Source organism: Magnolia sinica, chromosome 10 (assembly GCF_029962835.1).
Source record: "Magnolia sinica isolate HGM2019 chromosome 10, MsV1, whole genome shotgun sequence".
Lineage (NCBI taxonomy): Eukaryota > Viridiplantae > Streptophyta > Magnoliopsida > Magnoliales > Magnoliaceae > Magnolia > Magnolia sinica.
Genome location: NC_080582.1, coordinates 3,892,769 through 3,917,052, shown reverse-complemented (window position 1 = coordinate 3,917,052; position 24,284 = coordinate 3,892,769). Strand labels below are relative to the sequence as shown.

Here is a 24,284-nt window from a genome sequence, read left to right as displayed (position 1 = left end):
CTTTTATGGCCCCAAAAAAGTTTTTAACGGTTGCCGTTCATTGAACACTTTTTCCTGTAATGTGGTCCAATGGAGATTGGTATATACCTATTTTTGGTATAATACCATAAAATGATCTAAAAAAAATATATGGACGACATTGATGAAATAAATACATCATGGTGGGGCCCACAGGTCACCGACCACCAGTGATGGGCCGGTGGCAGAGGGAGCAGCCAATTTGTTTCCAGTAAACCACACCCCGGCCTCGCCCAAAACAGTGTAACCCTTATATGTATATAGGTCCTGTATACACACTGTCCATCCATTTTTGAGATCAGTTTATGGCACGAGGCCCGAAATAAAAAGGATCCAAATACAAGGTTGACCACACCAAAGGAAGCAGTGGTGATGAACGACGTACCAAAAAATAGTTCTCAGGGCCCACCATAATGTTTCCTTAAATTTTTTTTGCCATCCACCTATTGATAATATCACATAAACTTTGATGAAGGAAAATAACAGATATCATTTTCCTTTGCGAGAATACGCCCGAACTGTACGGAAGGCTTGCCAAAGGTCGAAAATACCCCTGCTTGTTCCTTCAAGCGGATATGTGGCGCTCGAAGACAAGCGCTGACGCTGTTCGAACTCCGAGTTGTACGAACGGTTCAAAAGATATCAGAGTTACATGGGCCCCACAGTTACGTATTTATTATATCCACAACGTTCATCCATAGTTCAAGATCATTTCGGAGCATTATCAAAAAAAAAATCCTATCCAAAGATCAACTGGACCACACCACGAGCAACGGAAAATTGATTTTAACCGTTAAAAATTTTGTAGGGCCCACCCTAACGTTTATTTTCCATCCAATATATTCATAATGTCACAAAGACCGGATGAAGAGGAAAAATAAATTTTGTAATGATCAAAACTTTTGGGGCCCCTAAAAGGGTTTCAATGGTAGATGTTCAATCTTCCACGGTTTCTACAAAGGTGGTCCACTTGATAGCTAAATCTGTCTTATTTTTCTTCCCAAGCGTTAGTACGAGTTCGCCAAATAGATGGACGGTTTGGATATAACACATACCTCATAAAAGGACCCACAAAGGCGGTGGGGATTACAATAGGGAAAAAAAAGAGCTGGTATCTTTGGCTACGGATTATAACCGTAGCGATAACTGCAGCCAATGCTTTTTCAATATGTCCTCTACTATACATTGAAGGTCTTTCGATATATACTTCGATATATCGAATGTCTTTCGATTAATCGGAAAAGGTCCAAAACTGTCCAGCAACTTTGCATAAAAAATCCTGCAATTTTCGATTAATCGAAGTGTATTCGATATGTATCGAAGATATAGCTACAGATTATAGCTGTAGCCATAACTGTAGTCCGTAAAAGTCTATGCAAATTTTTTTATTTTTTTATTTTTTATTTTTTAGTTTTTATTTTTTACATGGAGAACTTTATTCTACCTACAATTTTCTCTAATACATATTTATATAAATATGTATATATAAGCATATAAAAAAAAATTCTCTCTTTTTTTCATTTATTTCTCTATTCATTCAACAAGAATATCTTATAAACCAAAATTAGTTACTTAATGTACCCTATATGATTTTGGGGTAGGAGAAGATACTTTAGCCAACTAACCTAGTTATTTTCTAAGATTCCATCAGGTCGATGGTCGAAAATCCATTTCATTCACTTTGCGGTCAATTTCAATCAGTTCGTGGTCATTTCCATGCATTTCACCGTCAATTCCCTCCACTTCACGGACAATTCCATGCATTTCACGGTCATCCCAAACTATTTCGTGTTGATTCACGGTCGTTTCGAGGCATTTCGCGGTCAATTCCCTTCACTTCACGATCATTTGCATGCATTTCGCGCTCAAATCGCTTCAAACCATGATCATTCTCATGCACTTCACGGTCATCCCAAACAATTCCGTGTTGATTCACGGTCGTTTCGAGGCATTTCGCGGTCAATTCCCTTCACTTCACGGTGATCATGAATTGAAGCGAATTGATCGCGAAATGCATGCAAATGACCGTGAAGTGAAGCGAATTGACTGCGAAATGCCTCAAACGACCGTGAATCAACACGAAATTGTTTGGGACGACGGTGAAATGCATGGGATCGATCATGGTTTGAAGCGATTTGTGCGCGAAAGAATCAATCGTGAAGTGAAGGGAATTGACGAAATGCCTCGAAATGACCAGTGAATCAACACGGAATTGTTTGGACGAGTGAAATGCATGGGAATGATCATGGTTTGAAGTGATTTGAGTAAAATGCATGCAAATGATCGTCAAGTGAAGGAAATTAACCGCGAAATGCCTCGAAACGACTGTGAATCAACACGGAATTGTTTGGGACGACCGTGAAGTGCATGGGAATGATCATGGTTTGAAGTGAATTGACCGCGAAATGCATGCAAATGACCGTGAAGTGAAGGGAATTGACCGCGAAATGCCTCGAAACGACCGTGAATCAACACGGAATTGTTTGGGATAATAGTGAAATGCATGGGAATGATCATGGTTTGAAGCGATTTGACCGCGAAATGCATGCAAATGACCGTGGAGTGAAGGGAATTGACCGCGAAATGTCTCGAAACGACCGTGAATCAACACGGAATTGTTTGGGACGACCGTGAAGTGCATGGGAATGATCATGGTTTGAAGCGAATTGACCGCGAAATGCATGTAAATGACTGTGGAGTGAAGCGAATTGACTGCGAAATGCCTCGAAACGACCGTGAATCAACACGGAATTGTTTGGGACGACCGTGAAGTGCATGGGAATGATCATGGTTTAAAGCGAATTGATCGCGAAATGCATGCAAATGACCGTGAAGTGAAGCGAATTGACCGCGAAATGCCTCGAAACGACCGTGAATCAACACGGAATTGTTTAGGATGACAGTGAAATGCATGGGAATGATCATGGTTTGAAGCGAATTGACCGCGAAATGCATGCAACTGACCGTGGAGTGAAGCGAATTGACCGCGAAATGCCTCGAAACGACCGTGAATCAACACGGAATTGTTTGAGATGACAGAGAAATGCATGGGAATGATCATGGTTTGAAGCGAATTGACCGCGAAATGCGCAACTGACAGTGGAGTGAATGGAATTGACCGCGAAATGCCTCGAAACGACCGTGAATTAACACGGAATTGTTTGGAATGACCGCGCAATGAGAGGGAATGATCATGGTTTGAAGCGATTTGACCGCGAAATGCATGGAAATGACCGTGGAGTGAAGCGAATTGATCGCGAAATGCCTCGAAACGACCGTGAATCAACACGGAATTGTTTGGGATGACCGCGAAATGCATGGGAATGATCATGGTTTGAAGCGAATTGACCGCGAAATGCATGCAACTGACCGTGGAGTGAAGGGAATTGACCGCGAAATGCCTCGAAATGACCGTGAATCAACACGGAATTGTTTAGAATGACCGCGAAATGCATGGGAATGATCATGGTTTGAAGCGAATTGATCGCGAAATGCATGTAAATGACCGTGGAGTGAAGCGAATTGACCGCGAAATGCCTCGAAACGACCGTGAATCAACACGGAATTGTTTGGGACGACCGTGAAGTGCATGGGAATGATCATGGTTTGAAGCGAATTGATCGCGAAATGCATGCAACTGACCGTGGAGTGAAGGGAATTGACCGTGAAATGCCTCGAAACGACCGTGAATCAACACGGAATTGTTTGGGATGACCGCGAAATGCATGGGAATGATCATGGTTTGAAGCGATTTGACCGCGAAATGCATGCAAATGACCGTGAAGTGAAGCGAATTGACCGCGAAATGCCTCGAAACGACCGTGAATCAACACGGAATTGTTTGGGATGACCGTGAAGTGCATGGGAATGATCATGGTTTGAAGCGATTTGAGCGCGAAATGCATGCAAATGATCGTGAAGTGAAGGGAATTGACCGCGAAATGCCTCGAAACGACCGTGAATCAACACGGAATTGTTTGGAATGATCGCGAAATGCATGGGAATGATCATGGTTTGAAGCGAATTGACCGAGAAATGCAAATGACCTTGAAGTGAAGGGAATTGACCGCGAAATGCCTCGAAACAACCGTGAATCAACACGGAATTGTTTGGAATGACCGCGAAATGCATGGGAATGATCATGGTTTGAAGCGAATTGACCGCGAAATGCATGCAAATGACCGTGGAGTGAAGGGAATTGACCGCGAAATGCCTCGAAACGACCGTGAATCAACACGGAATTGTTTGGGACGACCGTGAAATGCATGAGAATGATCATGGTTTGAAGCGAATTGACCGCGAAATGCATGCAAATGACCGTGAAGTGAAGGGAATTGACCGCGAAATGCCTCGAAACGACCGTGAATCAACACGGAATTGTTTGGGATGACCGCGAAATGCATAGGAATGATCATGGTTTGAAGCGATTTGATCGCGAAATGCATGCAAATGACCGTGGAGTGAAGGGTATTGACCGCGAAATGCCTCGAAACGACCGTGAATCAACACGGAATTGTTTGGGATGACTATGAAATGCATGGGAATGATCATGGTTTGAAGCGATTTGACCGCAAAATGCATGCAAATGACCATACAACTTAAGAGACTAGAAGAAGCACACTATGAACACAACTTGGAAAACATGGAGTGTGTACCGACATGGGTGTGTACTAACAAGCTAACCTAAAAAAGTAAAACAAAAAATATATATAAAAAAATAAAAAAACACATTAGAAAAAAAATAGAAAAATTGCACTAAAAAAGCAGTTCGACGCTGGACATTTTCTGACAATTTTCGATATATCGAAATCTAGTCGATATATCGATACCTCGATATATCGACATCTACTCGATTATATCGATAATACAATTTAAAAAGTATTTTGTCGCTGGACAGTGTGTGACTATTTTCGATCAATCGAATAATAGTCGATATATCGGTCGGTTGTAAGGATGACTTACTAATATTATATCGACTAGATTTCGATATAATCGATAACTTACTCTACCATTAATCGATTAGGTTTCGATTATATCGAAGAGTTTCGATATATCGTGTTCTATTCGATATATCGAAGTGTAATTTTTCTGTTTTTTTTCTAATGTGTTTTTATATATATATATATTTTTTTGTTTTGCTTTTTTAAGTTAGCTTGTTAGTACACACCAATGTCGGTACACACTCCATGTTATCCAAGTTGTGTTCATAGTGTGCTTCTTCTAGTCTTTTAAGTTGCATGGTCATTTGCATGCATTTCACAGTCAAATTGCTTCAAACCATGATAATTCCCATGCATTTCACAGTCATCCCAAATAATTCCGTGTTGATTCATGGTCGTTTCGAGGCATTTCGCGGTTAATTCCCTTCACTTCACGGTCATTTGCATGCATTTCGCGGTCAAATCGCTTCAAACCATGATCATTCCCATGCATTTCGCGGTCATCCCAAACAATTCCGTGTTGATTCATGGTCGTTTCGAGGCATTTCGCGGTCAATTCGCTTCACTCCACGGTCATTTACATGCATTTCACGGTCAAATCGCTTCAAACCATGATCATTCCCATGCATTTCGCGGTCATTCCAAACAATTCTGTGTTGATTTACGGTTTTGAGGCATTTCGCGTCAATTTCCTTCACTCCACGGTCATTTCGCGGTCAAGTCGCTTTAAACCATGATCATTCCCATGCATTTCCTCGTCATCCCAAACAATTCCGTGTTGATTCACGGTCGTTTGAGGCATTTCGCGGTCAATTCCCTTCACTTCACGGCCATTTGCATGCATTTCGCGGCAATTCCCTTCAAACCATGATCATTCCCATGCACTTCACTCGTCCCAAACAATTCCATGTTGATTCACTATCGTCGTTTCAAGACATTTCGCGGTCAATTCCCTTCACTCCACGGTCATTTGCATGCATTTCCCGCTCAAATTGTTTCAAACCATGATCATTCCCATGCATTTCACGGTCCTCCGAAACAATTCCGTGTTGATTCACGGTCGTTTCGAGGCATTTCGCGGTCAATTCCCTTCACTTCACGATCATTTGCATGCATTTCGCGCTCAAATCGCTTCAAACCATGATCATTCCCATGCACTTCACGGTCATCCCAAACAATTCCGTGTTGATTCACGGTCGTTTCGAGGCATTTCGCAGTCAATTCGCTTCACTCCACGGTCATTTACATGCATTTCGCGGTCAATTCGCTTCAAACCATGATCATTCCCATGCATTTCGCGGTCATTCCAAACAATTCCGTGTTGATTCACGGTCGTTTCGAGGCATTTCGCGGTCAATTCCCTTCACTTCACGATCATTTGCATGCATTTCGCGCTCAAATCGCTTCAAACCATGATCATTCCCATGCACTTCACGGTCGTCCCAAACAATTCCGTGTTGATTCACGGTCGTTTCGAGGCATTTCGCAGCCAATACCCTTCACTTCACGGTCATTTGCATGCATTTCGCGGTCAATTCGCTTCAAACCATGATCATTACCATGAATTTCGCGGTCATCCCAAACAATTCCGTGTTGATTCACTTGTTTCGAGGCATTTCACGGTCCAATTCCCTTTACTTCACGGTCATTCGCATCCATTTCGCGGTCAATTCGCTTCAAACCATGATCATTCCCATGCATTTCACGGTCATCCCAAACAATTCCGTGTTGATTCACGGTCGTTTCGAGGCATTTTGCGGTCAATTCCCTTCACTTCACGGTCAGTTGCATGCATTTCGCGATTAATTCGCTTGAAACCATGATCATTCCCATGTACTTCACGGTCATCCCAAACAATTTCGTGTTGATTCACGGTCATTTCGAGGCATTTCATGGTCAATTCCCCCCACTTCATGGTCATTCGCATGCATTTCGCGGTCAATTCGCTTCAAACCATGATCATTCCCATGCATTTCGCGGTCATTCCAAACAATTCGGTGTTGATTCACGGTCGTTTCGAGGCATTTCGCGGTCAATTCCCTTCACTTCACGATCATTTGCATGCATTTCGCGCTCAAATCGCTTCAAACCATGATCATTCCCATGCACTTCACGGTCATCCCAAACAATTCCGTGTTGATTCACGGTCGTTTCGAGGCATTTCGCGGTCAATACCCTTCACTCCACGGTCATTTACATGCATTTCGCGGTCAATTCGCTTCAAACCATGATCATTCCCATGCATTTCGCGGTCATTCCAAACAATTCCGTGTTGATTCACGGTCGTTTCGAGGCATTTCGCGGTCAATTCCCTTCACTTCACGATCATTTGCATGCATTTCGCGCTCAAATCGCTTCAAACCATGATCATTCCCATGCATTTCGCGGTCATTCCAAACAATTTCATGTTGATTCACGGTCGTTTGGAGGCATTTCGCGGTCAATTTGCTTCACTTTACGGCCATTTGCATGCATTTCGCGGTCAATTCGCTTCAAACCATGATCATTCCCATGCATTTCACGGTCATTCCAAACAATTCCGTGTTGATTCACGGTCGTTTCGAGGCATTTCGCGGTCAATTCGCCTCACTTCACGGTCAGTTGCATGCATTTCGCGGTCAATTCGCTTCAAACCATGATCATTCCCATGCACTTCACGGTCGTCCCAAACAATTCTGTGTTGATTCACGGTCGTTTTGAGGCATTTCGCGGTCAATTACCTTAACTCCACGGTCATTTTCATGCATTTAGCGGTAAATTAGCTTCAAAACATGATCATTCCTATGCACTTCGCGGTCGTCCCAAACAATTCTGTGTTGATTCACGGTCGTTTCGAGGCATTTCGCGGTCAATTCCCTTCACTCCACGGTCATTTGCATGCATTTTGCGGTCAAATCGCTTCAAACCATGATCATTCCTATGCATTTCGCGGTCATCCCAAACAATTCCGTGTTGATTCACGGTCGTTTCGAGGCATTTCGCGGTCAATTCCCTTCACTTCACGGTCATTTGCATGCATTTCGCGGTCAATTCGCTTCAAACCATGATCATTCCCATGCACTTCACGGTCGTCCCAAACAATTCCGTGTTGATTCATGGTCGTTTTGAGTCATTTCGCGGTTAATTCCCTTCACTTGACGATCATTTGCATGCATTTTACGGTCAAATCACTTCAAACCATGATCATTCCCATGCATTTCACGGTCGTCCCAAACAATTCCGTGTTGATTCACGGTCCTTTTGAGGCATTTCGCGGTCAATTCCCTTCACTTCACGGTCAGTTGCATGCATTTCGTGCTCAAATCGCTTCAAACCATGATCATTCCCATGCATTTCGCGGTCGTCCCAAACAATTTCGTGTTGATTCACGGTCGTTTCGAGGCATTTCGCGGTCAATTCCCTTCACTTCACGGTCATTTGCATGCATTTCGCGGTCAAATCGCATCAATTCATGATCAGCGGTCATGCATGGAAATGAATGTGAAGGGAATTGACCGCGAAATGTCTCAAACGACAGTGAATCAACACTAATTGTTTGGGATGACCGTGAAGTGCATGAGAATGATCATTGTTTGAAGCGATTTGAGCGAAATGCATACAAATGATCGTGAAGTGAAGGGAATTGACCGCAAATGCCTCGAAACCATGAATCAACACGAAATAGTTTGGGATGACCGTGAAATGCATGGAATTGTCCGTGAAGTGGAGGGAATTGACGGTGAAATGTATGGAAATGACCACGAACTGATTGAAATTGACCGCAAAGTGAATGAAATGGATTTTCGACCATCGGCCTGATGGAATCTTAGAAAATAACTAGGTTAGTTGGCTAAAGTATCTTCTCCTACCCCAAAATCATATAGTGTACATTAAGTAACTAATTTTGGTTTAGAAGATATTCTTGTTAAATGAATAGAGAAATAAATGAAAAAAGAGAGATTTTTTTTATATGCTTATATATACATATTTATATAAATATGTATTAGAGAAAATTGTAGGTAGAATAAAGTTCTCCATGTAAAAAATAAAAACTAAAAAATAAAAAATAAAAAAATAAAAAAAATTTGCATAGACTTTTACGGACTACAGTTATGGCTACAGCTATAATCTGTAGCTATATCTTCGATACATATCGAATACACTTCGATTAATCGAAAATTGCAGGATTTTTTATGCAAAGTTGCTGGACAGTTTTGGACCTTTTCCGATTAATCGAAAGACATTCGATATATCGAAGTATATATCGAAAGACCTTCGATGTATAGTAGAGGACATATTGAAAAAGCATTGGCTGCGGTTATCGCTACGGTTATAATCCGTAGCCAAAGATACCAGCTCTTTTTTTTCCCTATTGTAATCCCCACCGCCTTTGTGGGTCCTTTTATGAGGTATGTGTTATATTCAAACCGTCCATCTATTTTGTGAACTCGTATTAACGCTTGGGAAGAAAAATAAGACAGATTTAGCTATCAAGTGGACCACACCGTAAAAGGCAGTGGAAGATTGAACGTCTACCATTGAAACCCTTTTAGGGTCCCAGAAGTTTTGGACCATTACAAAATTTGTTTTTCCTCTTCATCCAGGTCTTTGTGACATTATGAATATATTGGATGGAAAATAAATGTTATGGTGGGCCCTACAAAATTTTTAACCGTTAAAATCAATATTTCCGTTGCTCTTTGTGGTGTGGTCCAGTTGATCTTTGGATAGGATTTTTTTTTTTATATAATGCTCCGAAATGATCTCGAACTATGGATGAACGCTGTGGATATAATAAATACGTAACTGTGGGGCCCATGTAACTCTGATATCTTTTGAACCGTTCGTACAACTCGGAGTTCGAGGAGTGTCAGCGCTTGTCTTCGAGCGCCACATATCCGCTTGAAGGAACAAGCAGGGGCATTTTCGACCTTTGGCAAGCCTTCCGTACAGCTCGGGCGTATTCTCGCAAAGGAAAATGAGGTGGGCGTAGTTTCCTAAATGGGCCATAAATGGGTCGTACAGTCGCAAATTTCTCAAGGATACATCCACCTATTGATAATATCACATAAACTTTGATGAAGGAAAATAACAGATATCAGCTTAATCCAAAACTTTTGCAGCCCATTAATAGTCAATTACAACCTTTTCCATTGGTATGGTCCACTTGAGAACTGGGCCTCCTTCATTTTTGGGCTAATGCCCTAGGATGATAGGAAAAAACGAATAGACGGCGTGGATATATAATAAATACATGAAGGTGCGCCCCACGGTAAGTGCCGCACTGCCACGGGTGGGTCGGGGTCGCATTAGTCAGCTCCCGGGACGCGGATTTCCTAGGAAGTTCCTGCCTAGGAACCCAGGTGGGGCCCGTTGTGATGTGTGTGAGAAATCCTCCCCGTGCATCCGTTTTGTGAGTTCATTTTAGGACATGAGGAAAAAAATTAACGATATTCAATGCTCAAGTGGGCCGTAAACGTGATAATTGAATGTCCACAGTTGAAATATTTGTGGGGCCACAGAAGTTTTGAATCATGCTAATATTTTTGTTTTTAGTTCGTCACCGTATAAATGACGTTATTAACGGTATGGATGGCATGTAAACATTACTGTAGAACCCAGGGAGGTTTCAACGGTAGGAATTTCCCTAACGACCTTTTCTTTTATTAAAACCCATTTGAGTATTAGATCCTTCTGAATTTTGGCCTCATGCCCTCAAATGGTCTCCAAAAACGGATGGACGGTGTGGATTCCTTACAAACATCACGGTGGGACCCACCTGGGTTCCAGTGTAGGAACTTCCTGCGAAGGGCTTTGGCAAGAAATCCGCGTCCCAGCGCCCGTCAAACAAATACAGAACCCTAGGTTCTAAAAAAAACAAAAGAAGAAGAAAGACTTTCGATCTTCAAGCTTAACTCTTGAACTCGAAGCCCTAATTTCTATTCCGCAACTTCACGTACGGCCTCGAAAAGCACATCTCAATTCTACAAATCCAAAAAGCCGTTGAAGGGGAGATTTTGGCCGATCAATCGGCCCTACAAGAAGGTTTATTTAATGTATTTACAATAGCATTGGAGCCCCCAAACAAAGGAAAAATATCAAATTTCTGCCTTTGAAGCTCAAAAAATCAGTTTTTTGATTGATTGGATCACTTCTCGAGCTTGATAGAGGTATATTCTTGCCCCTTAATATCACATATTGATTTTTTTTTAATTATATATTTTTAAAATTTCGGATAAATATTTATAGTTTCTTTTGGGTTTTTTAGATATAACTGATAACACTTGATACTTTTTCTATTGAAATTTCAAGAACAATCTTGTTGAGAAACCTGTTTTCGTTTTTTTTTTTTTTTTGAAGGCAACAAACTGAAAATAACATTAAACAGAAAAGAGGGAACAAAGGAAAGAAAAAGAAAGAAACAAAAAGAGAAAAGAAGGGCGAAACTGCTGAGATAGCAAAAGTGCCCTAGCTACCTAAAAAGCTAAAATCAAAATTAATCAGATCCCGAACGTTAACAGCCCATTCTATAACCATCTTCTTCGCCCTAGAACCCACAGAAGTAGCAGAGGAAGAATTATCGTTGAAACATCTCTCATTCCTTTCAGTCCAAATGACCCACCAAATGGCAAGGATTGCCATGTGCCAGATGATGGTTTTGAGCTTCCCAAGTTTGAGGCCATGCCAAGACGAGAGGAGCTCGGCAGCAGATTCAGGGGCGCACCATGAAACCGAGAAACCTGTTTTCGTTTTCATCACTTTACTGGAAATACCATTTTCCCAGAAAACGTGTTCCCCATTGAGAGAGAAATCTTGGTGCATAGGTCTGAGGTTTCCGGTTAACTCTTAGGGCCTGTTTGGGAGCGTGGATTTGGAACACCCTGGATTTGGAATCCTCCCCTCGTGTTTGGCACCCTGGATTCAGAATCCCCTATAATCCAAAAGTAGCTATGCATAGTATATTTACAGGGGTTTGAATTTAATTATTAAATCAACTTTAATATCTCTAATTAGTGTTTGTATGTAATGTTTGATACAGTAGTTGTAATAAGCCCGTTGAAATATATACTTTGCCCAAAAATGATGAAATTCAAAGTCTTGGATGGGCCACAAGCACAGGATCACATTCGAGTGACTAACCAATGATTTTTAATTGGTGATTTACATGGACAAGTTTGGATGGTGCAGATTATCGTATTAAAGTAATTATAGTAATGTAGGTGATAATTTGATTGTTTTGGGATATCATCAGTGGGCCATGTGCCCAATAGATTAGTAGCCTAGTGACACACATGTTACACATGCAACTCTTGGAAAGATTTTAGATGTAATCCAAACTTCTACCTTGGATTTGAAACCCCCAGTTACTTTATGGTGCCAAACATAGCAGGGGATTTGAAATCCACCAAATCTATGGCGCCAAACGACCCCTTAGTATCTCTAGACGGTTGCACTTTTGCATCTGTAATGGTCTTGTGGTGAATCATTTGCATTTGTTTACTGTAAATTTTTTAAATCGATGTATATGGTTCTGCTTGTGTTACAATTGGTATCTTCTGGGGTCTAAATGAATCTTTTGGACTACGTCAACAATCCGATTGGGTGGTGGGACACACATCTAGTAGGATGGCTTTGATTGCCGACCGGTGGAAGTAGGGCCACAATTCCAATTGGGCCTTGATTATATGTCCGTTATGTCATCCGGTTGCCTAATATCCCATACAGTCGTAACTTAACCCAACCCGATTTATCATAGCTTCAACCCTAACCCATCACAGGTTTGGATAGGTCAACCACACAGGTGTTTTGTTTGGATCACCATCACAAAATGGAACCAATCACACAGATCAACTAGACCTGACATGCGTCAATGGACCTTGCCAAATCAGTGTACATCACGAGCTGGAAACATGAGGATTTCGTGCATGTCGTCTAATAGGGTAAAGTTTAAAAAATCACCCATGACTTCTTTTTGTTCTTCTCCTTAGTCGGTCATGAGATTGAGAGAGATCGTGGGTCAACAGTCACAACAAGTAGAAGAGAGGAATTGAAAGAGGGACTCAAATCTAGCAATCAGGATGAGTACCTTAGGCTTTCAAGGGAGGAGGATGGAGTGCTCTCGAGTGAAATAGGGATTTCAAATTAAAATCCTTATATATGGGCCCGAGTGTAATACCATATAAATGGTTCCTCTTGTCAACACTTCAATCTGAGCCACTCGTTCTAAATTATCCCCATCCAATGGCTATAAAGTCAAGGCTGTAGTTAAGCTTGACCATGTATGTTGGATTCGAGCTTTGTTGGGTTGCCGGAGGCTTCAACACACCCAATCCAATTATTAATCGGGTTAAAATTACTAACAAAACCCATAACCACACCCATTTAACTATCCATAACCAGCCAATGTTGGGCCGTGTCCCGGTAGTCATCCAGACTACCTTGGCCAATTGTCACCCTTACCCAACCTTAATCCCTTAAGCTCTGGTCCTAACCTGGCCTTGTGCCTCCTGTGTTGATCCGCATGGAATGGAGTTAAAGTGGTCAGAGGTTTCAAATAAGTCTGATTTGAGATTTTTCTGGATATCTTCCATCCACAATGAATCCTAACATGTCATAATCATTAATGTGTTATTAACCATTACAACAGCGATACACTTGATGCATGGTCCATATTGATTATCCCTACCATTCATCATGTGAGGCCTAACTTTATTGCCCATCCCTTACATATATCACTTTGATCATACAATCTCAATCATTGATTAATTGCTAGGGAAATGAGCAGTAGGAGAGGAGAGAAGAGAAGAGAAGAGAAGATGGGAAGATAATTGGGAAGAAAAATCTTTCCTTGAAAATGAAAAATTAGAAGGTAGTGATAAAATGTTTTTGGAGATTTTCCCCAAAAATCTCCTTCTTTGATTTTCCTTTCGAGTGTCTTACTAACTCCCAAATGAGATAATGTGCAAAAGTGAAAAAAAGTCGTTCTTCACCTTTTGAAATCCAAAAACTCCCAAATACATCAATGATTGGAGGAAGTAGATGATTAAAACCCCTTGAGGGACGAATGACTAAGACAGTCTCAAATAGCCCTTTGCATCTTGAGAATTTGGGTTGGAAATTGGTTCTGTTATGGCCCATTTGAGAGCTTGGATTTGGATTGCATTGGAATCCAAATCACAATTACATTGGAATCTGAATCACAATTACATTGGAATCAAGGTGATTTTAATCCGCAGTTGTGTTTGATTGAAATGCACTGGAATTCAAATCTTCCGTTTGGGAGCTTGTATTTGGAATGCATTGGAATTCCTTAGTATATTCACATGACGTAAGTTTGATTAATTGAATCAGTTTTCATATCCCAAATTTGTGTGTGTGTGTGTGTGTGTGTGTGTGTGTGTACGATTTTTGATAGAATGTATATTCATATGACCTAAGTTTGATTAATTAAATCAGCTCTCATATCCCAAATTTGTGTGTGCGCGTGTGCGTGCGCACTTGGTTAGCAAATCAATTCTGATTCATACTCCTGGGGATGTTGTGTGTGTTTATTGATGCACTTGGCTAGCATATCAGTTCTGATTCATACTCTTTTTCAGTGACACATGAGATGCTCAATTGTTATCGTGACTGTTCACTCTTTCATACAAGATAAGACATGCTGACCGACTTTGCGTTACTTAGCAAAACTCTACCCTGCACTGCAAGTTACAGTCCACCTAGTGGATAGCTCCCAACATATGAAGAAGTGCATACAGAATCCAAACCTTGCAATAGAGAGATGTTAGAAATCATATTCATCTTTGTTGTCTCTCATTTGGCTTACTGTACAGGTATATATTCTCCCTTGGAAGGACAAGGTACAAACTAACTGCAACTGGAAGAATGCCAAAGATAAAGACCAATCGTGTCAAATATCCCAATGGATGGGAGTTAATTGAGCCTACTCTTCGTGAGCTGGAAGCAAAGATGAGAGAAGGTCAGTCATTTATGACAATTTGGGGTTGGGTAATCCAACACAGGTGTATAACCCAGCCCTTCACATGCTGCTGCACCTGCCAATGTGGAATGTTTGTGCCATATCTGAGCCATCAGCCTAAGAATCTGGCTGGTTGACCTCTATGTGGCCCATGGTATGAAAGAAATGGATAGGCAAAATATACATAGCGGGGCTGCCTGATGGGTGGTTTGGATGTTCTACAGGTGTGTACCAACATTGGCACTTTTGCGGTGGTATGATGTTCCGCTGTGTATGTGTGTGGAATTAGCAAATTTCTAATGGCTCTATGGGTTTGCCTTGATCCGCTGTGCATGTGTGTGAAATTAGCAAATTTCTAATTGCTCTATGGATTTGCCTCTCTTGATTGGTGACTCTGCATTATATGCTGATGCAAATTCTATGTTGTGAACAGCTGAAAATGATCCACACGATGGTAAGAGAAAATGCGAAGCGCTGTGGCCCATTTTCCGAATTGCTCATCAAAAGAGCCGCTACATCTATGACCTGTTTTATAGAAGAAAGGAAATATCCAAGGAGCTATATGAATTCTGCTTGGATCAAGGTTATGCTGACCGTAATCTAATTGCCAAATGGAAGAAGGTTAGCATTGGTGTCATTATTTTGACTACATTCTTGCTTCTTAATTACACACACACACACAGTCAGCAATCTAATTGCCAAATGGAAGAAGGTTAGCATTGGTGTCATTATTTTGACTACATTCTTGCTTCTTAATTACACACACACACACACACACACACAGAGAGAGAGAGAGAGAGAGAGAGAGAGAGAGAGAGAGAGAGAGAGAGAGAGGGTTGTGTGAGCCCACCGTGATGCGTGTCGAACATCTACCCTTATGACTTAAAAATCAAGTTAATCTATGACTTGTGTAGGCCACACCACATACAAAAGCATGAAAGGGCCCAATGCAAATGGAAACAGTTTCCTCCCTTGATTTGCCTCTCTTTGCTACAACCCACCAGAGTTTTGGATCGGGGTGAAAGTTGGGCCAAAAGGTTTCAGGGGGTGCTGCATCATGTGGACCATTCAGATTTTGGGCCCATGACATATGTGCAAATGTGCGCAGGTGAGCACGGCTCTCTCTCTCTCTCTCTCTCTCTCTCTCTCTCTCTCTATATATATATATATATATATATATATATATCTTCCTCCCCAAACATGATGAATTGTTGTGTACACAATGGTGAAGGATTCTGATCATGTTGGGACTATGGGTTGGCATCAGACCATTGATCTGGTGGGCAACCGTAGTGTACAGGATTCTTCAAAAATCTCCCTCATATGAAGATCTGAAACCTTCAAAAAGTGTCCTATTTTCTGTTGGGGATTTGTAGGCAACCAATTGAATGGTTCAGAACTTCCTGTTGGAGATTGTTTGGGCATCCCATATTTCTGGTGCCCATCAGATCAGCACTCTGGATCACTGAACCATGGGATTCCTATTTATGGAATCCTTAGCAAACTATACATCTGATGAGACTCAGGACCCAAAATTTCCACCTATTCTTCATTTGTTTTTCCATTACTTATTGGATTGTATTAGGGCTTGTTTGGTAAAACTTATTTTCAGCACTTACCACTAAAATGGGCTATTTTAAGTGATTTTCCTTGATTCAGATTGTTTGGCAAATCCAAAAAATCAAGTGCTTAATTTGGATTTTCACTAGAAAATCAATTTTCTAAGCTTCTCTTCATTGACTTGACACAGAATGTGATAAGTGATTTGCATTAAGATCTTTTATTACTTTTCACTGAAATACCCTTCATTTAAAAAAAAATAAAAAATGATAACTTTAGCCTCTTCCAAGTGACTTCTGATTTCATGTTCAAATAACTCCTATTTTGATGTGGCAAAGTTCTATGGGCCCCACCATGATGTATGTGTTATATCTATACCGTCCATCCATTTTACTAGATCATTTTAGGGCATGAGTAAAAAAAATGAGGCAGATCTAAAGCTCAAGTGGACTACATCACATAAAGCAACGGGGACAATGAAGCCCACTGTTGAAACCTTCCTAGGGCCCACCATGATATTTATTTGCCATTGAACCCATTCATAAGGTCACACGGACCTGGATGAAGGGAAAAATAAATATCAGCTTGAGCCAGAACTTTTGTGGCCCTCAAGAAGTTTTCAATGGTAGGCATTCAATCCCCACCTTTTTCCTATGGTGTGGTCCACTTGAGCTTTGGATCTACCTCTTTTTTTTTTTGGTCATGCCCTAAAATGATCTGAAAAAAAATGGATGAACAGTGTGGATGTAACAATGTATATCATGGTGGGGTCCATAGAACTTTATAACATCGACACGATACAGGCCCAGGTGCGGTGTTCTATGCTACTCAACTCGAGTCCGCCAAAACCGGTGCGGACCCTGGTAACATGTTGGTGGGTGTTGCTCTGTGGGCCCACCTTGATGTATTTGCTGTATATCCATACTGTCCATCAGTTTTTGCAGCTCATTTTTAGGCCATGGTCCCAAAAATGAAGCAAATCTTAGTCTTAAGTGGACCAAATCACAAGAAACAATGGTCATTGGACACCTGCCGTTAAAAACTTCCTAGGGCCCATTGTAATGTTTATTTGCCATCCAACCTGTGAATAAGGTTACACAGACCTGGATGAAGGGGAAACACAAATATGAGCTTGATCCAAAACTTTTGTAGCTCTTCGGGAAGTTTTTAATGGTGGGTGTTCTATTACCATTGTTTCCTGTGGTGTGGTACTCCTGAGATTTGGATCAGCCTCATTTTTGGGCTCATGCCCTAAAAAGCTGACAAAATGGTGGGACGGCGTGAATTTCACACATAAATCAAGGTGGGCCACCTCATTTTTTTTAAACACTGCAGGGACTTTTTTTAGCCATTTACAATACTAGGCAGATAATTATGGTTCTCGGTGGGCTCCACCATGATGTATGTGTATCATCCACGCTGTACATCCATTTTGGATCATTATTCTAGGGCATGAGCCCAAAAAAGAGGCCAATCCAAATCTTAGGTGGGACCACACTACAAGAAAAGTGGTGATTGAATGCCCACTGTTAAAAACTTCCCAAACCTGTTGATTAGGTCACATAGACATGGATGAAGGGAAAACACGTATAAGCTTGAACCCAAATGCTTGTGTTCCCAAGAAGTTTTTAATGGTGGGCGTGCAATTACCATTGTTTCTAGTGTAGTCTACCTTAGATTTGGATCTGTGTCATTTTTGAGCCCATGCCCTAAAATAAGCTAGCAAAATGGTGGGACGGCATGGATTTTCACACATACATCAAGGTGGGCAACCGTATTTTTTTTTTAGCATGGCACATGGGTCCAGAGGCCATTTGCAATTGAGGTGGTTAGTGACGGTGCTTTATGGGCCCCACCATGATGTATGTGTTGTATCCATGCCATCCATCCATTTTGAACCATTATTGTAGGGCTTGAGCCCCAAAAAAAGAGGCTGATCCAAATCTTAGGTGGACCAAACCACAGTAAAAGTGCTGATTGAATGCCCACCATAAAAAAAATCCAAGGGCCAACTGTAATGTTCACTTGTCATCTAACCTGTTGATTAGGTTACACAGAAATGAAAGGAAAACACAAATATCAGCTTGATCCAAAACTTTTGTGGCCCCCAAGAAGTTTTTAATGGTGGGTGTTCAATTACCACTGTTTCTTGTAGTGTGGTCCACCTGCCTCATTTTTAGGCTCATGCCCCTAAAATAAGCTGGTAAAATGGGTGGACGATGTGGATTTCACGCATACATCAAGATAGGCCACCTCATTTAGCATGGGTCAGGAGTCCAATGTTTATCCTGCGACTCAATATTGCATGTTGATTGTTGCTTGTTGCTTGCATGGTGTTCCATAAACACCATAAGTAGGCCTGTAAACACTATAAGCAGGCCGTTGATTGAATAGTGTCTTCAACCTTAGAGATATTAGGAGCATCCCATATGCATCTTGGGCTCAACCTATCAGATCAATGTGAGGATGGGCCCTACATATTCAGTCCTATGCTTCAGGGACCTATATTGAGTGACATTCTATTGTTGGAATGCACAAGAAGGAACATATAAAAAGATGAATAAATTGGGATAGTATCTTGAATTTGGTGGCATGGCATAGCAGGTTTCATATCATACTCTACAAAAGATATTAATTGAGACAACAGGGCCAAATATAACAATTTGCTAATTTTCAGGCATTTATAGTTTATGTTTAGCAAACACTTTTGTGTGTGTGTGTGAAAAACTGCTTATTTTCAAATATCAGGACTTTTTTTTTCAGACAAATTACCAAGTAGATTTTTCAGTACTTCTAAGTACTAAAATTCAGTACTTCAAGATTCCAGCACTTTATTTAATTTTCAGACTTTTTCAGTTTACCAAAATGAAAAAGAAAACTCCACATTGGCAATTGTTACTTTCTACCCATTTAGTTCAGCAGGTGGGGATCTCAGTGGATCTGGCCAGTTTGTGGGCCGGATCAAGCCTGACTAGATGATGCCAGGCTTGACATGGAGCCCTACTGGATCATGAGATGGGTCAGGTTTCCCATCCCTGAGCCCAACCCAATTCAAAAATTTCAGGAACGAGTCCGGTGTTGTAATCATTTTCTACATGTAAGTTTGTGACATGTAATGAATATATTCAAAACTAATCTACATGACTGCTGTTATCGTGGACTGGACCTAAGCCTGACTCAACCAGTTTCAGGCCAGCTATGAATGGGTCACTACCTTTTTTGGATCCCCCACCTCTCTCTCTCTCTCTCTCTCTCTCTCTCTCTCTCTCTCTCTGTGTCTCTCTCTGACCCTTGTGTTTGACTTCCAGCCTGGGTATGAACGGCTCTGTTGCCTACGATGCATCCAACCACGGGACCACAACTTCCAAACAACATGCGTCTGCAGAGTGCCCAAGCACCTGAGGGAAGAGAAGGTTATAGAATGTGTACACTGTGGGTGCAGGGGGTGTGCCAGTGGAGATTGATCCAAACTTCTTCCCGGTAGAATGACATTGCGACTGCGATCAATTCGGGTAATCAATTTAAATCCAACTGATTTTGGAGGTTGAGATGAATCTCGGAAAGCACCTCTAGATTGTAGACTGTTTAAACTGTGTATTGGTTCGTTTTCAGGACTATAGGCTGTTGCTCAGACCTAGGAACATACATAGTGAATTTTCCGTTATGGATTCTTACCTTAGTGGAAAGTACACCCAAAATCAGATGATCAAAGCCATATCTGGTTGAGGACCAGCCAAAATATTGTAGTTTATTTCTACTCTTGCAAGCTATTTTGTTTGCCCTTGATTAGATGGCTTTGACTGTCCCAGTCATGGTGATTATGGAGGCACTTGCAAGCGGCCTCTTCTATCCAACGGTCATTATTCATTCATCATCATCATGGGTTGGTCTGGCCATGCATCCATATGAAAATGTGGAACCGCTCCAAACTGTATATTATCTGATGGATACTGCAATGGCTGATTTCTTTCCTAACGCCATTTCTTTTGCTTTTGTGCATGGGTTGCTGAATGTATTTTGGTTTCTACTTGTTGTGTGGAGATATTGAGCACTTAAGATTGCCTATAACTCAAAAAGTTCTCTTCTGGCAGATGATCATGACTACTCGTTTCATTGCTTCCTATTTTGTCATTTAGGGCTCGTTTGGATCTTAAGTTGCTTAAGATAATCTACTTATTTCACAAGTAGATTATCTTAGTTTCTACTTATTAAGAAGATAAGTATATTTGGCAAACAATATACTTACCAGCTTCTCCTCTCTTTCTTCTCTCCTAATGCCTCTAGGGCCTGTTTGGATGCCTGTAAGTTGGGTAAGCGGGAAGTGACTTACAGGGAAGTCACTTATAGGTGGTGTTTGGGGGAGAAAATTTACCTGTAAGTAACTTGTAAGCATTTCTACCAAAAAATTGCAGGAGTATGGGGGTGAGAAGTCACTTCCCCAGTGGTCGGATTTTTAAAAACTGGGGAAGATGGAGAAATGCACTCTTCCTCTCTGCAATTTCTCTCCATGGACTCCTCCCCAAAATGGTAGGGTTTGATCGCAATGTTCCCTTTTTTTCTGCTTCGAAAACAGGAGTGGATTAGGTGTAGGTGTTACTCTTACTTAGGCATGCTCACCCGTGCACATGTGCACCTTTCCACATGTGTCATAGGCTTCTAATCCGAACGGTCCATGTGATGAAACCTCCCATTAAACCGCCAGGGACCAATTTTCATCCTGATCTAAAACTCTGGTGGGCCTTAGCAAAGTGAGATGAAAATCAAGGGAGGAAACTGTTTTTTTTTTTTTTCCATGGCCCACAAAAGTTTTGGATCAATGTAAAAGTTGGGCCCTAGGGGTTTCATGGGGTTATGGGGTTATGCATCACGTGGACCATTCAGATTTTGGACTAACATCACGGGTTATGAGTTCTCAAAAAGTTCTCATAAGAACTCAGGGCCAAATGGCGCACAGCTGAGCATTTCGACGGAAATGGATTGTGTACCAAGTAAACTCTGTGGGATCCCCGTGATTTATGTATTTGGTCCACCTCGTCCATCCATTTTAATAGTAAACTCTGTGGATGGTTTAAAGTAAGACATGTCCAGTGGAATATATACAATGGTACAATGTACACTCATCAGATGGCTGGTTTGTTTGATGGAGGTGTCCTTTGTTCATGATCCATTCATAGTTGGTCACGCCAGAAATATGATCTGGATCACTGGAAGGTGGGTGCACCAATGTGAATTCGGCCTGAACAAAAATTGCATGAAGTTCAGACCTACATCATATGCTACTTACATATTATGTTGCTGCCGTAGTTTGAGAACGAACTGCCAATTTGCCTTAAAAAATCCATATGTTTCTTTGAAGTAAAAAACACCGCAGAACAAGTGTATACTCATTTTAGGATGTGATCCCAAAAATTAAGCTGAACCAAATCTCATGTGGACCCCACCGCAGAAACAGTTGTGACTAGTTAAATGGAGCTATCGGCTGTTTGCCTGTTTCTAATGGTGTGGTCCACCTAAGATTTGGCCCTGCTTAAGTTTTGGGATTTCATCCAAAAATGGCTGTGGTCCCTTGGATTCTTTTAATGCATTTTCTTTTTAAAATTTTCATTTAATTATTTTCATGCATTTAGATTTTAAAAATTGGACGGTAATGATAATTCTGATTTTGTTATATATGGACCATTTATGCTTAGTGGTATGTATTTCTTGACTTAATAATTCTTTGATTTTTAGATCTATTTGCGAAATGAATTCGGATTCTGAGATAAATTAATGTTTCTTAACTTATTAATGTTTTTAAGTTTCTTCCCAATGCTTAAATTGAGTTATTGCTCTATATTATAGATGTTTTGAATTCACGGGCCCACTTTTATGGCCCACTTGATAATTAGTTTGGCCTAAGAATTTGCTCAAATATTCATCTTGATGGGCTTAATAAAATTACATATTTGATCCCATGCATTTTTATATGATCATAACATTTTGGAACAATTCCTTAATCCAAGTTCTACGCGGTGTGAATATACAACTTTTTACCTGTAAGTAACTTATAGGTTACCAAAATAGAAAAACTTTCCTGTAAGTGACTTACAACTTACATTTACTTACAGGTTACCGAAACAGAAAAACTTCCTATAAGTGACTTACAGCTTACATCTAAACATGTTATTTGTAATTAACTTTCACCTGTAAGTGACTTACAGATAAGTCACTTACAACTTAAAAGAACTTATAGGCATCCAAACAACCCTAACTGAAGTGATTATGTACTTTTTAAGTAAAAAAGTTATAACTTATAAAAAGTTATAACCAAACTCGCTTATCTGAGATAAGTCCCTTATCTACTGCTGCAAGTAGAATAAGGTAGGTTTGGACGTGGCTAGTGGATCTAAGGCTAGATGAGCTTCCTATCTTGCTCTCTTTCTCTCCTAGGTGAATGGATGGGCTAAAGGAATGGTGAATATGGGTGTAAGGTGAGAGACGTGAAGTGATTGATGATGGATGGAAGATGGTTTAATTTGAAAAGGGAGAAGAATGTGATATTTGTAGGCTTGTTAGGGTGTTTTTTTTTTTTTTTGGTTGTTGCGTTTTTTGGGAATTCTAAGATTAAAAGCTCTACTTGTGAGGATTGGTTGTCAGAATGGGATCGCTACGTGGAGTAATATGGGTGGTTCGATCGATGGGTAAAATGCATAATTTTGAACGAAGGGGAGAGCAGAGAGGTCATTCCACCCTAAGTGTATTTGTTGATGCATGCATGCTAATGTCATCACCTCACCCAACCTTGTTCCAAAAGATGGTGGTTGTCCACGTAGCAGGTAACACATGCCATGTGGATGGGCCTCTTTTTTGCTGGGGTCCCTCCCATGGTGGACTTTTGCCCATGTCTACTCGTATTTGCCTTATTATGGTTTTAAGTATTAATGGGCTTGTGTTTGGGCTTAAATTAGTCTTGGACTTGGCTTGGACTCAACTTGGGTTTTGGCTGCGATTTATGGTTTCTACATTACTCTAATAAACTTGTTAGCATTAGGTGGGGTGTTTATAGATGTCCCTCTTTGGCAGAAGTTGCTCACAACTGAGTGCCAAAGCGAATAGACACCCCACTCTCACTAGTCAGATTTGGATATGGTATGAATTCGTTGCCTTAGTGTCTATGTTAGTTGATTGTTCGGAAATAGATAACTCGCACATATCATGAGGATTTGGAAAAATGTTTCAATTGTCCCTGTGCTTTTTGTGGCATTACGGGCAACCAATCCCAACCCTTTCACACCTTATTGGTATTAACATTCGAATGAATTTGGAAAGTACTGTCTCTCCGCTTTCTACGGCCTTATGGGGATCTCCGTACTAACTGTATCTGGAATGTCCTTTGCTTACACGATCACCTTAGGATTACTTGTCTAGCTTTGATCGTCAAAGTGGTTAGTTGCCCTGCGCTCAAGTCCTATCATGACTCAGAAGGGTTGGCATGAATCAGCCCAATTTACTAGAGTTGAGGGCGAAGATTGAGTCCCATCGAGTCCAAGACTCACCCAAGTTGTAAAACCATGTGTGGGAACCATCATGATGTATCAGTGAAATCCACCGAATTCATAATTTTTGTTGGATTATTTTAGTATGCTAGTGGGAAAATTCATGTTTATCCAAAATTCAAGTGGGCCACACCACATGATCTCTAGCAGATTTAACCGCCAAGGTCAATAAGGCTTATGATGTGGCCACTCAGCTAAAAATAATTCCACGCCAGATATCCAGTTGGGAACTCATTTGCACGTCTGAAACCCATTGTGAAATGTTCATCAAAA

At 41.0% G+C, this 24,284-nt stretch overlaps 1 protein-coding gene and 1 long non-coding RNA gene across 2 annotated transcripts; one reads left to right on the top strand and one right to left on the bottom strand.

Moving 5' to 3' along the window:
- The first annotated feature begins 10,781 nt into the window (after positions 1-10,781).
- Positions 10,782-20,262, top strand: LOC131257800 (protein BUD31 homolog 2). The gene is made up of 4 exons (XM_058258705.1): positions 10,782-11,107; positions 14,771-14,916; positions 15,350-15,537; positions 19,785-20,262. Exons 2-4 carry the CDS (start codon positions 14,823-14,825, stop codon positions 19,938-19,940), a joined length of 438 nt encoding a protein of 145 aa, XP_058114688.1. The 5' UTR covers positions 10,782-11,107; positions 14,771-14,822; the 3' UTR covers positions 19,941-20,262.
- On the bottom strand, positions 11,180-11,810 carry LOC131257801 (uncharacterized). The gene is made up of 2 exons (XR_009177638.1): positions 11,678-11,810; positions 11,180-11,268 (listed from the first exon to the last, which is right to left on the bottom strand). It is a non-coding gene; the product is annotated as an uncharacterized LOC131257801 (long non-coding RNA).
- Positions 20,263-24,284: the final 4,022 nt, after the last annotated feature.